The sequence below is a fragment of the Protobothrops mucrosquamatus genome, unplaced genomic scaffold (genome assembly GCF_001527695.2).
Source record: "Protobothrops mucrosquamatus isolate PMUCROS unplaced genomic scaffold, P.Mucros_1.0 scaffold_7, whole genome shotgun sequence".
In the NCBI taxonomy this organism is placed as follows: Eukaryota; Metazoa; Chordata; class Lepidosauria; order Squamata; family Viperidae; genus Protobothrops; species Protobothrops mucrosquamatus.
Window position 1 is genome coordinate 91668 of NW_015386083.1, and position 18476 is coordinate 110143.

The 18476-nt window shown below is 46.2% G+C and overlaps 2 protein-coding genes and 1 non-coding gene across 7 annotated transcripts in view; 1 reads left to right on the forward strand and 2 right to left on the reverse strand.

The window, feature by feature from the left end:
- LOC107287608 (heterogeneous nuclear ribonucleoproteins C1/C2) overlaps nt 1–18476 on the forward strand; it is a 64734-nt gene that overhangs the window by 40238 nt on the left and 6020 nt on the right. The window lies entirely within an intron of this gene.
- On the reverse strand, nt 2777–3157 carry LOC107288075 (histone H2B 8-like). The gene has a single exon (XM_015816688.1). It carries the CDS (start codon nt 3155–3157, stop codon nt 2777–2779), a length of 381 nt encoding a protein of 126 aa, XP_015672174.1.
- Nucleotides 17324–17396, reverse strand: TRNAF-GAA. The gene has a single exon. It is a non-coding gene; the product is annotated as a tRNA-Phe (tRNA).

Sequence of the window (18476 nt, forward strand, 5' to 3'; positions counted from 1 at the left end):
CATGGCTATTCCAACAAGCGGGACTGGCCTAGGGCAATTTTTAGAGGGGTTTTAATCATATTTTAATTAGACTATATTTAAATATTTCTTCTTAATTAATTTTAACTCTGTAACTGTTATTTATGTATTTTTAATTGATTGTCAGCCGCCCTGAGTCCGCAAGGAGAAGGGCGGGATATAAATTTAATAAATAAATAAATAAATAAACAATTGCCAGTGATTCACTTAAAGGCGTAAAATGAGGCAAAACAACACATTTCTGACTTAGCAACATAAAGTTTGCGCTCCACTGTGGGCATAAATTGAGGACTACCAGTAAACGGGCTAAACAATCTACACTGTAATTTAAACATTAGATTTAAACCCCTGTTTCACAGATAAACCATATCTTATTGTTTAGGGATGGGGAAATTTAAATTTAGCATTTCAGCTAGGAATTTAAAAATACAAACTTGCATGCTCCTGTCTGTTTAGGAAATCCAAGTAATAGACATCGTTTATTACACATTTTTAATCTGTCATTAATGGTAAACTGATGAAAGAAAAAAAAAGAGGCATCTGATTGTTTAAAATTGGGCCTACCTAGTTCTCTTATCTCTTAAAGCAGGGGTCTTCAAACTTAGCCCTTTTATGACTTGTGGACTTCAACTCCCAGAATTCCTCAGCCAGCATGTCTGGCTGAGGAATTCTGGGAGTTGAAGTCCACAAGTCATAAAAGGGCTAAGTTTCAAGACCCCTGGCCTTAAAGATCAGGGAAATAAACCAGCTCTACAGTCTGAAATTAAGAGCCTCATACTCTTGTTGGCAGGTTAGAAAAGCTCACTTTTTAAAGGGAATACTTTCTGCATTCTTTAGATTCCAAAAGCAAACTCTGACTGAAAGAACATTTTTATAATTTGTTAAGGAGAAAATTGGAGACTTCCCACAAACCTGACCTTATAAAAAGCGGGGAATAATTTAGCACTTGGGGGAACATAAAGCTACTTACTTCTCATGAGAAAAACTTAAACTAGCCAAAGAATAGCATCACCACTTGTGGATTTATTTACAGAGTGAAACACCCACTAAACTAAGAAAAGCAACTCTGAGGTTTGCAGAGTGCTTAAAAAACAAAACCCTGACATAGGAACAAAAAAAGAAGTCTAAAGCAATATTAAACAACTCAACTGGGCTCCCCCCTCCCATGTTTTTTCCAGAAGAGGAACCAAGTCTTCACGCAATATCATTTGAGGGAAGATTTTGCTACAAGTTTTATCTGATCACTTTATATAAAGACTGCTAATTAAGCCTTGTTTGCATGATACAAGCTTTTAGGAGGCCCCCCTTCCCCCAAGAGAAAATTAAAGTGGACGGACCTTACCAGCTAAGGGGGAAAGGCAAGCTGGCCCCAGTAAATCTTATTTAAAATGGAAATTAAAATAACTTACTTTAGGGATAAACTGACTTGTTCTGTATATACCGCAAATTTTTAAACATAAAGTAAAAGCAAAGGAAACAGCTTTTTTGGAGAAAGTGGGTGGCTCTTAAAAGAGCCTTTGGGTCTGGGCGAAGGAGGCTCCGCTTTGAGCTCGTTTACTTGGAGCTGGTGTACTTGGTGACGGCCTTGGTGCCCTCGGAGACGGCGTGCTTGGCCAGCTCTCCCGGCAGGAGGAGGCGGACGGCCGTCTGGATCTCGCGGGAGGTGATGGTGGAGCGCTTGTTGTAGTGGGCCAGGCGGGAGGCCTCGGCCGCGATGCGCTCGAAGATGTCGTTGACGANGCCACCACCGCCGAACCGCCGCCGTCGCGGCCTCCGAGACCACCGAGGCCACCGGGACCGCCGGAAGATGGAAAGCCGGCAAATGGAAAGCCGGCAAACGGCCGCGCCGGCCGACAAACGCCGAGCCGGCCAGCAAACGGCCGCGCCGGCCGACAAACGGCCGAACGGGCCGACGAACGGCCGCCCACGCTCCCGGGAAAACTCACCGGGGCAGTCAGCCAGGTGGGTCAGAGTCTTCTAGGTCCTCGGGGGTCCTCGGGGGTCTCGGGGGTCTCCAAACCCCCCCCCTCTGTCCATCTTCAGCTCCAGTACCACGGAGCTAAGAAGCAGGGGTCCGCCATCTTCCAGACATGCGCATCCCACAAACCTGACCTTATAAAAAGCGGGGAATAATTTAGCACTTGGGGGAACATAAAGCTACTTACTTCTGCTCATGAGAGAAACCTAAACTAGCCAATGAATAGCATCACTTGTGGATTTATTTACAGAGTGAAACACCCACTAAACTAAGAAAAGCAACTCTGAGGTTTGCAGAGTGCTTAAAAAACAAAACCCTGACATAGGAACACACACAAAAAAAGTCTAAAGCAATATTAAACAACTCAACTGGGCTCCCCCCTCCCATGTTTTTTCCAGAAGAGGAACCAAGTCTTCAGGGCAACATCATTTGGGGGAAGATTTTGCTACAAGTCTTATCTGATCACTTTATATAAAGACTGCTAATTAAACCTTCTTTGCATGATACAAGCTTTTAGGAGGCCCCCTTCCCCCAAGAGAAAATTAAAGTGGATGGACCTTACCAGCTAGGGGGGGGAAGGCAAGCTGGCCCCAGTAAATCTTATTTAAAATGGAAATTAAAATAACTTACTTTAGGGATAAACTGACTTGTTCTGTATATACCGCAAATTTTTTTAAACATAAAGTAAAAGCAAAGGAAACAGCTCTTTTTTTGGAGAAAGTGGGTGGCTCTTAAAAGAGCCTTTGGGTCTGGGCGAAGGAGGCTCCGCTTTGAGCTCGTTTACTTGGAGCTGGTGTACTTGGTGACGGCCTTGGTGCCCTCGGAGACGGCGTGCTTGGCCAGCTCTCCCGGCAGGAGGAGGCGGACGGCCGTCTGGATCTCGCGGGAGGTGATGGTGGAGCGCTTGTTGTAGTGGGCCAGGCGGGAGGCCTCGGCGGCGATGCGCTCGAAGATGTCGTTGACGAAGGAGTTCATGATGCTCATGGCCTTGGAGGAGATGCCGGTGTCCGGGTGGACCTGCTTGAGCACCTTGTAGACGTAGATGGAGTAGCTCTCCTTGCGGGTCTTCCTGCGCTTCTTGTCGCCCTTCTTCTGCGTCTTGGTGATGGCCTTCTTGGAGCCCTTCTTGGCCGCGGGAGCAGACTTGGCCGGCTCAGGCATCTTCCGTACCTTCCTGAGCTACCACAGAAAAGTGTGGCGGCGGAGCAGAAGCCCCGATATTTATAGGCCGCCGACGGATTCACCCGCCGAAACGCAGCCTTGTGATTGGCCCAGAGGGCGGCTCCGTCACGCGCCCGCGCGCCGAGTATGCAAATGAGTAGGGTTCAAACTCGGCGAGGCGATTGGTTCGGCGCGTATCCCGAGGCTCCTGCAAAAGCCTTTCTCTCGATGCGCTTGCGGGAGGGAGGCGTGAACCATGAAGCCCCAATTAAGCAGACGCTCACGGCATTCGCGTAGGTCTGATCTGAAACTTTGTAAAGCCATCCAGATGTGATTCTTCGGGCGGGGGAAAAATATATTATTTCGCATTTTCTGTGCCTCGGGTGAACCCGTAGAAGAAAGAGAGAGAACCAAAGCCCTGAAATTAATGCGATGAACCAGAAGCAGGACATCTGAACGTTACTTTTTGCCCTCCTCTTCAAGAAATAGGGAACCCGTAACTCGGTCTCTACGTGGCAGCCTTCCCCAACCAGGTGCTCTTCCCCTGGGTCTGGGTCTGGCTCCCATCAGCCGCAGCCGAGCCGTGAACGATGAAAGCTACTGCTGGCTGGTTCTAAGTCAGTCGTGGTTAACCCCTTCCTTCAGCTGATGTCCTTTCCAGCCCACCTATTCCCACGATCCCGGAGTCCATTGACCTTGGCAGAAAAGTCCTTCCGTCACCCTTAAATCCACTACTCTCAAATATATTAGTCCTGCTCCCACTTGGGGAAGAAACATCCCGTCAAACCTTTATTACGGTCACATCAAAAGAGACCTCCAAAACAGCATCCAGGGAGTGGACAGGATGCGGAAAGAATAACAGTTGAGAGGGACCTTGGAGGTCCTCTAGTCCAACCCCTGCTCAAGCAGGAGACTATCTATCTACCCTACCCCATCCATCCATGCATTAATCAATCCATCCCTATCTATCTATCTATCTATCTATCTATCTATCTATCTATCTATCTATCTATCTATCTATCATACTTTCATAATCTTTCCTGTCTGTCTATCTATCTACCTATCTATCATTTCTCTATCATCTTTCTATCTTCTAGTTAGCTAGTTATCATCCATCATTTATGCTATCTATCTATCTATCTATCTATCTATCTATCTATCTATCTATCTATCTATCTATCTATCTCTGTCTGTCTGTCTGTCTGTCTGTCTGTCTGTCTGTCTGTCTGTCTACCTACCTACCTACCTACCTACCTATCTATCATTTCTCTATCATCTTTCTATCTTCTAGTTAGCTAGTTATCATCTATCATTTATGCTATCTATGTATCTATGTATCTATCTATCTATCTATGTCTGTCTGTCTGTCTGTCTGTCTGTCTGTCTATCTATCTATCTATCTATCTATCTATCTATCTATCTATCTATCTATCTATCTATCTATCTCTGTCCGTCCGTCCGTCCGTCCGTCCGTCCGTCCGTCCGTCCATCCATCCATCCATCCATCCATCCATCTAGTGGTGGGATTCAAATATGTGAGCAACCAGTTCTTTGTGTGGATGCCGCTTCCAGAAGTCCATTCTGAGCCTGGGCAACAAAAAATTAGCTACCGGTTGTGCCGAAGTGGTGCGAACCGGCTGAATCCCACCACTCTCTATCTATCTGTCTGTCTGTCTGTCTGTCTGTTTCTTTCCTCGACACCCCCCCCCCGTTTTTTTCCCTCCCTCCAATTTTCATTTTTGAAAGCTCCGAGGGGAGGATCCTGTCCCTTTAAGCGCGTACCCGGCCGGCCAGCCGCTTTGGGGCTCCGCGGGAGGCGCGCGCACGCCCGTGCGTGCGTGCGCGGCCTTTCTCCCCCACGCTCTTCCGCCAGGGGAGGCGGCGTCTCGCGCGTTCGCGGCGGCCGGGGGAATCGTTTCCTCGGAGCATCGGGGAGTGGCGGATTGAGGCGTGGGAAGGGGCGGGGCGGGGTTTCCTTGCCGGAGCTCGACTTCCATTTTGCGGTGGGGGTGAGTCTGCCTTGCCTGATTTGGGGGAGGGGCGTCTTGTTCCTATCTGCTTTTTTTTTATTATTATTGTTATTATTTTAAAAAAGCGTAAATCGACTTGGGTTATAATGTGGATCGCTCTTCCCCTTCCCCCCCCCTCTCCTTAGAAGGAGATCCGTTGAAGAATTAAATGAAGTGGGGTAGAGGCTTGAATGGCTGGGCATCTTTAAACCAGAATAAAGATTTCATTATTTTGTTTCCTTTCTCCTTTTGGTATGTGTTTAGCATGTTTTAGCATGTTTCTGATGTACAGGTAGTCCTCGACTTACAGCCGTTTGTATAGTGACGGTTCAGAGTTCCAATGGCACTGAGAAAAGGGACTTATGACCGTTTTTCACACTTAACGACGGTTGGAGCATCCCCGGGGTTAGGCGGTCAAAATTCAGATATTGCTTGGCAACTGACTCATATGTGTGACCGTTGCAGTGTCCCCTGGGCTCATATCATCCCCTTTTGGGACCTGACAAAGTCAATGAGGAAGCCAGATTCACTAAACAACTGAGAGACTAATGTCACAACTGCAGTGATTTGTTTAACACCTGTGACCAGAAAGGTCATAAAATGGGGCAAATGTCTCGCTTAGCAACAGAAATTTTGGGCTCCCTTGTGGTCGTAAGTCAAGGAGCATGTATAATGCTGTCAGCCCATTTTTTTCCCCACTGCATGTACTTTTCTTAACTATCCTGAGGTTGTCAAGTCTAATTTTGGATATTGGAATGCCAACTCTCTTGTGCCGTTTAACGACTGCAATAACGTTAAATGGAAACTGCGGTGCTTTGTTTTCTGGAAAAGGGGATTATGACCTTTCCATCCCACCTCTTTTTTGTGACACCCTGTCTCAAGGGGTTTTCTTAGAGGTGTGTCGTAATTTTATACTTCCAAAGAACAACCCTGTGAGGTAGGCTCACCTGTGAGAGAGAATCTGGCCTGAAATCGCTAACAGAGTACCATGATGGAGATAGGATTTGAACTTGGCTCACCTTCCTCCAAATTATTACATGCGGGATTTTCAAATGTTTCAAATCCAACCTCAAAAGGATAATTCTCAAAATCTGTGGCAGCTGACTCAGTTTGACCTCTTTTCTTCCTTATCTGCCCCTAATAGCTCTTCTTTGCGATGGATGATTTTAGCACAGTGTTTCTCAAACTTGGCATCTTTTAAGACGGGTGGATTTCAACTCCCAGAATTCTCCAGCCAGCCTCACTGGTAATAAACAATTATAAAGTTGCTTGCTTCAGCTATTTATGAGTGGCTCTGGTTTCTTGTGTGTGGGAGAGAATTGAATTACGTAAATAATGACATTTAGCCATTTAGCCAGCATGACCAAGGGTGATAGATGCTAGAAGCTAAGAAACAGGTGGTGCTTTTATCTATGGAGAATCTCAGTCATCCAGATCATGGTTGTCCCAAAAGTGCTTTTTTCAGGAGGCAACTGGATTTTCTTGTTTTTCTCTGAAGACGTTTTGCTTCTCAGCCAAGAAGCTTCTTCAACTCTGACTGGATGCTGGGGAATGGAAGGATTTATACTCCTTGCAGACAGCTGGTCATTTGCATTCTTTTAGAGAATTATTGAGGCCATTTGGAGGTTTACCTGTGTCCTCAGGGTCACCTGAGTAGTGTAAATGGGTGTGGGGCCTTCTTGGTTGGAGGATGTTTTCTGCCTTGTGTCCCTTCACTGTTGAAGACAGGCGCACAGGCTGTTGGGGAGGAGTCTGTGTTGTCTGCATCTCAAACTGAAGTGCAAGTGGTTCCTATAGTCCAGGGGTAGGCAACCTTGGCTCTTTTATGACTCGTGGACTTCAACTCCCACAATTCCTGAGCCAGCCATGCTGAGGGGAAAGGGAGAGGTTTCCAAGCTGAGCCATGCTGGCTCAGGAATTCTGGGAGTTGAAGTCCACGAGTCATAAAGTGGCCTAGGCCTAATCCAGGGGTAGGCAACCTTGGCTCTTTTATGACTCGTGGACTTCAACTCCCAGAATTCCTGAGCCAGCATGGCTCAGCTTGGAAATTCTCCCTTTCCCCTCAGCATGGCTGGCTCGGGAATTCTGGGAGTTGAAGTCCACGAGTCATAAAAGAGCCAAGGTTGCCTACCTCTGCTGTAGTCTGCTCCACACACATTTGCACTACTCAGATGACCCCCAAGGACACAGATAAACCTCCAAGTGGCCTCAATGACTCTCTAAAAGAATGCAAATGTCTGCAAGGAGTATAAATACTTCCATTCTCCACCATCCAGTCAGAGCTGAAGAAGCTTCTTGGATGAGAAGCGAAACGTCTTCAAAGAAAAATGAGAAAGTCCAGTTGCCTCCTGAAAAAGCACCTTTGAGACAACCATGGTGGTCTTGTGAGGGGTCTGTGTTAGCTTGTGTAGAAGATCAACAGGAAGAGGGTTGCATCTCACCCTAACCACAGACTAAGCTTTTCAACTGCGGTCCTCAACTTAAAAGCCATTTGTTTAGTGACCATTCAAAGTTAAAATGGCACTGCAAAAAGTGACATACCACCATTTTTCACACTTGCAACCCTTGCAGCGTCCCCACAGTCACGTGATCAACATTCGGATGCTTGGCAACTGGTTTATATTCACAATGGCTGCAGCGTCCCGGGGTCCTGTGTCACCGTTTGTGACCTTCCGACCAGCAAAGTCATTGGGGAAGCCAGATTCACTGAACAACTGTAGTGAGTCACTTAACCACTGCAGGGATTCGCTTAACAGCTGTGGCTGGAAAGGTTGTAAAACGAGGCAAAACTCCATTAACAAAACGTCTCGCTCAATTGGGGTTGTAAATCGAAGGTTACCCATCAAGCTAGATCTATTTCCCTTGTTATTTCTGGTGAGGAAAGCAGCTAGCTTTGAGGCTGCAAAAACTAAAAAAAGTTCTGTCTTTGGGTTTCTTTTGGCAGGATTCCACCATGATGCCACGGCGTGGCCGGGGGAGACGACCCCAACTTCCAGCATTTAACAGGAGACACACTCTGCCTGTCTCCCTTCAGCAGCCCCCTTTCCTTCATGGGATGGAAGGAGGTATATCCGACGAGCCCTTGGCCATGGCGATCGCTCCGGCTGCTTCGTTGGCGCCCGGGATGAAAGAGGGGAAACCCTGCCCATCCTCAGTGCATGACTTCTTTTCCTACTTGAAGGAAAAAGAAGAGGAAGAAGAGGAAGAGGTGGACGCTGCTGATCTGAGGAGCTTTTCACCCATGCCCAGCACTTCTGCCCCAATGGCGCAGAAGCAGCACTGCCCTTCCGAAGTCCATGAGATGCTTTCGTACTTAAAAAAAGAGGAAGAGGAGGAGGAGGAGGTGGCTGAGATAGTGTCTCTGTCCCCCTCACATGTTCTTCCACCCCCTGCTCCTCCTCCTCCTCCTCCTGCTCTACCAGCCTACGCGTCTCCAGCTACAACGGACAGGTCCATCCTTCCAGGGGGAAGGGAGGTGTTCCGTATCTTCACACCCATAACCCACATCCCTGCTTCAGCTCAGGCCAAGCGAGGTCGTGACCGGGAGATGTTAGCTGCAGATGGAGTCCCAACTGTGCAGAAAAAAACCACTTCGGCTGTTTGGGATTACTTTACTCTGGACCCACAGGAACCCTGTGTGGCGGTTTGTGGCACGTGCCAGAAACGGGTGAGGAGAGGGAAGGACGGAGGCACCCGACCGGGCACCACAGCCCTCCATAAGCACTTGAAGGTCCACCATGGTCTTCACCTGCCAGGCGTTGCGGTGGTCCCTCCATCCCCGCTGATGCCCCTGAAGGAGAGGTTCCACAGCACTCCCGTGGTGGTCACGGAGCCACCTCCTCCAGCCCTCCTGTTTTACCGGCAAGAGAGGAATCAACCCTACTACCCTCCCACCCACCCAACAGCCATCCAGTTGGCTTCTGATACCGCCTGGATGCTAGCGGTGGACATGCAGCCCTTCTCCTGCGTGGAGAGCGAAGGATTTCGTCGGCTGATGGCCACCGCCCAGCCTCGTTGGAGGATCCCTAGCCGGGCGTTCTTCACCACCAAGGCAGTGCCTGAGTTATCCAAAGTGGTCTCCTGGGCTGTGCGGCAAACTCTGGCCTCCAGTGTCGGACGGACGGTCCACATCACAATAGACACCTGGGGTGACAGGCAAACAGCCACGTACATGTCGGTGACGGGACACTGGATCGCAGACTTAGCAGGCACCCTCGTCAGGCAACACGCCACTCTGTCGGTGTGTACTTTCGAGGGCTGCTGTCCCCCAGAGGACATCTGCCACAAACTGCGGGAAGTCCTCCAGGATTGGCTGTGTAATCTGAAGACGGGCGGGGTGGTGTCCGACAGCGGGACCAACGCCGCAAGGGCGGCGCGAGAACTGCGCCTCAAGCACATTCCTTGCTTGGCCCGCTGTCTGAAGCTGGTCACCAAAGCGTTTTTGGCTGGGGATGCTCAAGTCGGACGTCTCCTGAAGACGTCCAGGAGGATCTGCAGCTGTTACCGCCGCTCGGCCACCGTCCGATGGCGTCTCCTGGAAGTGCAGGCCAACTTGGGCTTATATCAGCCTCTGGGGCAAAACACCCCACCAAGGTCCAACTCTACCTTGCTGATGTTGGAGTGCCTGTACAGGCAGCGCCAAGCCATCGGGGCCATGCTGGATGAAGATGAAGATGGTCCCCACCTGCTCTTGGCGCCTGCAGACTGGAAGGTGATGAAGTGCTTGGTGGAGATCTTGAAGCCGTTTGAGGATGCCGCCGCGCTGGTGATCCGGCCTGACGCCACTCTTTGCCAGGCACTTCCCCTCTTGTGGTTCCTGGAGGAGCAGCTGAGAGTCTTGAGGACCAGATACCACCAAGAAAATAATAACACTGCAGCTCACCTGACCACGCAGGCTTTGGACTGCCTTGAGGCTGACAGTCAGCTGAGAGAAATAAAGGACAATATGATGTATCGGATCGCGGCCTTCCTTGACCCCCGATTCAGAGACATCACCACCATGAAGCTGGGTGGGACAGACTTCAGCGATGCAGCCTTGCTGAAGGAGCACATAGTTGACTTGGCCACCAGGTCCTACGTGCCTCCTGGAGGAGCAGACACGGACTTCTCCCCAGTCAGTCACTCTTCTCAAGACCAAAACGCCAGCTCCAGCGGCTCTCCCGGTTCAGCAGCTTGGCAGTTCACCATGAAACGCTGGAGGGCCATCACCAAAAGTGATCCTGCCTCCAGTTTGGCTTCTGAAGGGGGAGCAGCCACAGCCCTCCGGGAAATGGAAGAATACCTCCATGACAACGTGGACCATATTGGAGAAAACGCCGATCCAATGATGTATTGGCAAGGGAAGATGGCGGCGTGGCCAGCTCTCTTCAAAGTGGCCGTCTTCCACTTTGGGTGCCCACCAACATCTTTGTCGTCCTCTGAACACCTCTGTGTTGCTCCCAATTCATCAGGACCAAGAGACCCCCCCAGGAACCTTTCCCCAGCCGACGTTAAAATGTTCACGTTCATCCGTAGGAATCGCCACCTCGTCCCTCAAGATTGGAGGCTCTCCCTTGGAGATCTTTCTTCCCAAAGTCCCATGGGTCCAAGAGAAGACCTGAGTATGGAAGAGGAAGATGACCTTCTAAGATTGGATGAAGAGCATGAGGACAAGTAAAGAAGAAAATGTCGGTACTTGGGTGGCTACCGTGGCATATCCTTATTCGTTCGTTACAACCGGACTGACCATCTTCTCATACTTCACAAAGATTCTTAAACACTGGTTAAAATTGATTGAAGGTTCCAAATGGCACCTTTGAATCGGTAAATGAAGACTCAGTTATCCAGGCCAAAAATATCTAAAAAGGTTGAATCATGGCAAGTGGACCAGAGTTTCTTAAACTGAGACGTTTCGTTCATCCTTCATCAGTCCAAATAAAAATAAAAATAGTTGAGTGTCACTGGAATGTACTAACTCTTGCCGTACCAACTGCAGGCCTTTCTCCCCAAAATGTATTGCAATATGTAAATGAAGACTCCGTCATCCAGGCCAAAAGTATCCAAAAAGGTGAAATCATGGCAACTGGACCAAAAGTTGTTCAACTGAGACGTTCTGTTACTCATCCAAGTAAGAAGAATGTTGGTACATTCCAACAACTCTGACTCACTGTCTTATTTTTTTTTTATTTTTATTTTGATTGAAGAAGTGACTTGGATGAGTAACTAAGTTTAACAAACTTCGGTCCAGTTGCCTTGATTTAACCTTTTTTACACCTTTGAAATCAACTTTTCTTCTTCTGGTCTTCTGATTCTTATATTTAGTCTTGTAATGTGGTGGTATCTTCCCCCATTTCATGGATGGAAATGCAGTTTCTGTATTTTCAGTATTTGGCAGATAAAATTCTTGAAACAGGGTGAGGAGGCTTCCTTAACCCCTTTTGAAAGCAGATTGAGAAGCCTGCCTTATCTGCTACCCTTAAAAAAATGCTGCTCAAATGGAAAAGACATTTTGGTCCATAATACAAGTAGTCCTCAGGTTACAAACATTGGTTCAGCAACTGTTCAAAGTTAGGATGATGCTACTTACAGCTGGTCCCCGGAGTGCTGGCTGTGGCAGGATCCCTGTGGCCATAGCAAGCCAAAGTCCTGTGCTTGTGATTTCCAACATTTCCCAAGAGAATTGGGGAAGCCAGCAGAAGGTTAGAAGTTAATTGTGTGAGGTCCTTGCTTAATGACTAAGGCTGTCCTTGCTTAACAAAGGCAACTGACTGGCACTGTTGGAATTGCTGTCATTAAGCAGCATGTTCTTGTGATACTGTGCTTTACGATCACAGTCCAGTTCCAGTCCAAAGCGCTGTCGTAACCTGAGGACTACCCGTAGCTCTGTTGACCGACTTTTGTTAGGTTTACTCCATAATATAAGGGTTGGTTTGAGTTTAATGTTGCGTGTGAATTATATACGAGAGTGCAGAGCTTTAAATTGTACGATCTGATTTCATATGCTACCAAGTTACAGTTTGTTTAGCCGGAGTTTCTTGACTAAGCCACAGTGCCTGAGTTCACCATGCAAGCTAAGCCCAAACTTGGCAAAACAAATACACCATAGGGGTTTTAACCATAATGGGCAGCAGGTCACAATATCGATCTGATCCTGATTAAAGCAAAACCATGGCTTAGCATGTGTGTGAACTCAACCTAAATCATACAAACCACTCTGTCTCCTGCTTCCGAAAAGCTTCCATGTACCTAGCTTTGGGAAACTTTTACAAATTAATGAACGCTGTCAGGATTGTATTAGTCCATTGGTTTCTTCATCCCCCCCCCCCCTTTGCTTCGTTTCCTGTTGCAGACACCCTGGAAAATTTCTCGTTTGAACTGGCGCAGCACTTGTTCTTGCATGTAAATATATATGTGTGTGTGTGTGTGTGTGTGTTTTCGTAGATTTTCACGGGTACAGGTATGCAGGTCTTGGCGTATTCGGGTCTTTTCCCGTGTAAGATTGAGAGTATCTTGGTGACGTTTCGACGAGGTCCCACTCATCTTCAGGCTGGGGGTCTTCGGCTTCGTGCTTTTGCGAGCAAAGTGTGATCGGAGCTGCCGTCTCTCTATAAATATTGGTGGGGGTGTGTGGAGTGCTGGCTTAGTTGCTGTAGGTGGGTGGGTTGGTTGGCTGTGTAGGGGTTATTGTTTGCGGATTGTTCAGCTGTTTCGTAACATCCTGAGTATGTTCGTAACATCCTGAGCATCCAGCACCTCAACTACTCAGGATGTTACGAAACAGCTGAACAATCCGCAAACAATAACCCCTACACAGCCAACCAACCCACCTACAGCAACAAAGCCAGCACTCCACACACACACACCAATATTTATAGAGAGACGGCAGCTCCGATCACACTTTGCTCGCACAAGCACGAAGCCGAAGACCCCAGCCTGAAGATGACGAGTGGGACCTCGTCGAAACGTCGCCGAGATACTCTCAATCTTACACGGGAAAAGACCTGAATACGCCAAGACCTGCATACCTGTACCCGTGAAAATCTACGAAAACAATTTTGTCTCCGGATTCTCAAGATAGCAAAGAGTCCTGTGAAGAAGATCAGAAAGTGCTATATACTTTTAAGATGGGTCCCCAACCTTGGCAACTTTGTGGACTTCAACGCCCAGAATGCCCCAGCCAAGGTTGAAGACCCCTTCTTTAAGAGATAACGCTTTGGTGGTGATTGTTTTACAATATCTAGAATAGCCTTTTCATGTTGCGTTTGGAAACCGTGGCTAATTCAAAAAAAAGGAAAAGTTCTGTGGAAAACTAATATTTGTCAACAAGTGTCTCTGGAAAACTGGCGCTCAGCCAAATTTTAATTGAATTGTTCTTGGGGCTTTTTTTCCCCTTCATTTTTCAGGAAAGTCTTGTTTAATCACCACTGTGAAACCACCTCAAAATGAAATAAGCTACTTTAATAAAATATCCTAACAGCAGCTGAAAGATTGCAATCCGTTAATCTTTAAAATCTTTTAAACTTTTCTTCCATACCAACCAGTTAATCTTTAAAATATTTTTAAGTATTTTTTTCCCATACCATTGGAGATGTCTGTTCTTTTAAGGAAGCTTATCTGAGTCTCAAATGAGTTTCTTTATTGCTATGCAGATTTAATATCTTCAATTAGCTTCCCCTAAGACAGGAGAATTGTGGGCTGTAATTACAGTGAGGAAAATTTTTTTTGATCCCCTGCTGATTTTGTACATTTGCCCACTGACAAAGAAATGATCAGTCTATAAACAAAAAAATCCAGATAAACGCATTTCAAAAAAGTCATAAATTGATTTGCATTTTAATGAGTGAAATAAGTATTTAGCCCCTTCGCAAAACATGACTTAGTATTTGGTGCCAAAACCCTTGTTGGCAATCACAGAGATCAGACGTTTCTTGTAGTTGGCCACCAGGTTTGCACACATCTCAGGAGGGATTTTGTCCCATTCCTCTTTGCACTCCTCTTTTAATGACATTCCTTAATGTCATTAAGGTTTTGAGACTAACGTTTGGCAGCTTGAACCTTCAGCTCCCTCCACAGATTTTCTATGGGATTAAGGTCTGGAGACTGGCTAGGCCACTCCAGGACCTTAATGTACTTCTTGAGCCACTCTTTGTTGCCTTGGCCGTATATTTTGGGTCATTGCCATGCTGGAATATCCATCCAAGACCCATTTTCAATGCCCTGTCTGAGGGAAGGAGGTTCTCACCCAAGAGTTGACAGTACATGGCCCCTTCCATCGTCCCTTTAATGCGGTGAGGTTGTCCTGTCCCCTTAGCAGAAAAACCACCCCAAAGCATAATGTTTCCACCTCAATGTTTGACAATGGAGATAGTGTTCTTGGGGTCATAGACAGCATTCCTCCTCCTCCAAAGATGGCGAGTTGAGTTGATGCCAAAGAGTTCGATTTTGATCTGACTACACTTTCACCCAGTTCTCTGAATCATTCAGATGTTCATTGGCAAACTTCAGTCAGGCCTATAAATGTGCTTTCTTAAGCAGGGGGACCTTGCGGGCGTTGCAGGATTTCAGTTCTTCAGCGTGTTATCAATTGTTTTCTTGGTGACTATGGTCCCAGCTCCCTTGAGATCATTGACAAGATCCTCCCGTGTAGTTCTGGGCTGATTCCTCACTGTTCACATGATTATTGAAACTCCATGAGGTGAGATCTTGCATGGAGCCCCAGACCGAGGGAGATTGACAGTTATTTTGTGTTTCTTCCATTTGTGAATAATCACACCGACTGTGGTCACCTCACCAAGCTGCTTGGCGATAGTCTTGTAGCCCATTCCAACCTTGTGTAGGTCTACAAACCTGTCCCCGACATCCTTGGACAGCTCTTTGGTCTTGGCCATGGTGGAGAGTTTGGAATCTGATTGATTGCTTCTGTGGACAGGTGTCTTTTAAACAGGTAACAAGCTGAGATTAGAAGCACTCTCTTAAAGAGAGTGCTTCTAATCTCAGCTCGTTACCTGTATAAAAGACACCTGGGAGCCAGAAATCTTGCTGATTGATAGGGGATCAAATATTTATTTCACTCATTAAAATGTAAATCAATTTATAACTTTTTAAAACTGTGTTCTTCTGGATTTTTTTTTGTTATTCTGTCTCTCACTGTTAAAATAAACCTACCATTCAAATTATAGACTGATCATTTCTTTGTCAGAGGGCAAACGTACAAAATCAGCAGGGGATCAAATAATTTTTCCCCCTCACTGTACATGGTACAGCATTTGTTGCCTTTAATCTGTGTATAGAAGCTTAATTTAGAACTTCAAGGATGGATAGCAATGAACAAGAACACTAAGATGCCAGGAAGATAATAGATTATCCAGTTAAATTCCAGCAGGGTTAATATTTGAAAGATTAAGATTAAAAAAAAAAATCTTAAACCAGCTGCAGTCTGGCCATTATATTTTCACTTAACACCAAGTAAACATATATCAGTTGAATATTTTCTTAGTGATTTGGCTTATGTGCTAATTCAGTTGCATCTGACTTTCAACAGTGTGCATTCCTGAATTCAGTAATAAAATATAATAATCTGGGGGGGGATTAATTAATGGCTGTGTCTGACTCCAGCCTGTCATCCTTATTTAGATTTTGTCAGATTTCTACCCCAGTTTCCCCTCAATTCTTCAAGATGAAATACATAACATCCTTACATGTTCACACAGGCATTCCTCGACTTAATGGCCATAATTTTCTCAACATCTCCATTGTTGAGCAAGGTAATTATTAAGCTTTTCTCCATTCTACAAACTTTTTGTGATAGTTGTTAAGCAAGCAAATCTGGCTTTCCCTCCCACTCCCCCGCTGACTTTCCTTGTTGGATCACATGACCCCAGAACAGTGCAACCGTCATAAATACATGCCAGTAGCCAAATGCCTGACTTGATCACGTGACCATAGAGATGCTGCAATTCTTCTTGTGCCATATCCGTTATCGGATGTTGGCGATCCTGTTTTTATCAGCAGCCGCACGAAAAAGTGCTGCTGAGTTTTGTCCAAACCAATCCCTTAGATTTTGAAGCCATGATGTTCTTCTGCCTGGACCTCGTTTGCCTTCAATCTTTCTCTGGAGGATTAAATGGAGTATGCCGTATTTTTCTGGGTGTCGCATCACATGTCCGAAATATTCTAATTTTTGTTTTTTAATTGTTTTGATGATTTCCCTTGGCTTTCCCAGGTGGCTTATCACCTCATTTCTGATCTTGTCAACCCAGCTTATACGTAACAGCCGCCTGTAAATCCACATTTCAAATGCTTCTAGTCTCTTCAGGTGGCCTTCTGTCAGAGACCAACTCTACTCCATAGAGCAGGATAGAAAAAATATAGCATCTGACAAGCCTGATTTTCAGTCTTAGGCTTATGTCGTGACTGCAGAAGGCCTTTTTCATTTTGAAGAATGGTGTTCGGGCTTTTTCTATCCTTGTCTTTATTTCAACAGTCATGTCCCAGCTTTCATGTAAATTGGAACCAAGGTGTGTGATCCTTTCAACTTTTTCTTGTGGTATTCCTTCTGAATTTATTGGTGGTAAATTAACAGGTTGTTTGTTGACGACCATGGTCTTGGTTTTTGAGGTGTTAAGCTTCAAGCCGTATTTTTCAGATATTTCTGTGACTCTGTTGATGAGCTGAAGGTCTTCATGCTTACTGGCAAGCAGAACTGTATCGTCAGCATATCTTAAGTTGTTGATCCAAACACCTTACTTTGATGCCAGCATCGATGTTCTGCAGTGCCTCGTTGAAGATTGACTCAGAGTAGATGTTGAACAACAATGGAGACAGAATACATCCTGCAATGGTCATATATATATATTCCCCTACTGATCCTTTGTCTTTTTAAAGTTACATGCTTCTGATGACCTGCTTGGAAACATCATCTTTGTATTATTGTCCTTCGTATAAAGGAAGGGTGGCTTTATCACCCTTGTTCTTGATAGTAAATATTAAGCAAATGTAATTCCTTTAGAACACAGCTTAGGGGAGGTATTACAAAGTACCTGGATATGCAAACTGCTGGGTTTGCCCGCTCTTATATCTCATGTTTTAAAATAGGTAGTCCAAACACTCGTGAACGTGTCTTGATAATTTTGTTTCCGCAGCGTTTGTTTTTCTAGAGAAAGAAACCAAAAGATGCCTCTGCCGAAACCCGGGATCGAACCAGGGACCTTTAGATCTTCAGTCTAACGCTCTCCCAACTGAGCTATTTCGGCGGCCGTTACTCAATAGTTCTCTCCTTTTGCCAGATAGAACAGCTATATTTTTCCCTTTAAAACCAAGCGATCCACCGACCTATTTTTGTAACCGGATTGTAGCGCTGTCCCCTTTGCAACGTTGTTGCATTAGCGTGGTTACACTGGAGTCCCCCAGCTAGCAGGACAGTTTCAGTTAAGGCTGGTCTCAGAAGCCCTTATCAGTTCCGCCCAATACTATTTAATACAATGGCTTGCAAAGTCAGTCGAGCGGCCGGGGTTTCAAACCGGTCTGTGCAAAACGCGCCAACAAGATCTACCGAAACTTAAAATATTTCTCAAATTCGGCAGCCTTAAGATGCGTGGACTTCAACTCCCAGAATTCCACGGGGTGGGGGAGATGGGGGGGGGGTCATTAAAGCCGGGGAGTTTAGAGAAACTTTTGAACGAAAGGCAAAGCGATTGAATTCCTCTGAACCCAAAAGATGGTGGAGGGAAAGCAGAAGGGATGCCAGCTAAATCCTCCGCCAGGTCTCCACGCTTTTGAAATCTACCTTCTTCCCCGGGCCGATAACCAAAGGGGTCCCCCCAATTCAGACTCTCATTTAAACTGGCACAACTATCCTAAAGGTGCTTTTTCAAGAGGTAGCTGGATGATTAGGGAACTCAAAGATGATTAAGGGGCTGGAGAATAAAACATATAAGGAACGGCTGCTGGAATTGGGTATGTCTAGTTTAATGAAGAGAAGTACGAGGGGGGACATGATAGCAGTGTTCCAGTATCTCAGGGGCTGCCAAAAAGAAGAGGGAGTCAAGCTATTTTCCAAAGCGCCTGAAGGAAGGACAAGGAGCAACGGATGGAAACTCATCAAGGAGAGAAGCAACCTAGAACTAAGGAGAATCTTCCTGACAGAACAATTAACCAGTGGAACAACCTGCCTCCAGAGGTGGTGAATGCTCCAACACTGGAAGTTTTTAAGAAAAGACTGGACAGCCATTTGTCTGAAATGGTATAGGGTTTCCTGCCTGAGTAGGGGATTGGACTAGATGACCTCCAAGGTCCCTTCCAACTTTATTATTATTATTATTATTATTATTATT

Coding starts and splice junctions, on each gene's coding strand:
- LOC107288075 (XM_015816688.1), bottom strand. CDS start 3,157: ATGCCTGAGCCGGCCAAGTCTGCTCCCGCGGCCAAGAAGGGCTCCAAG.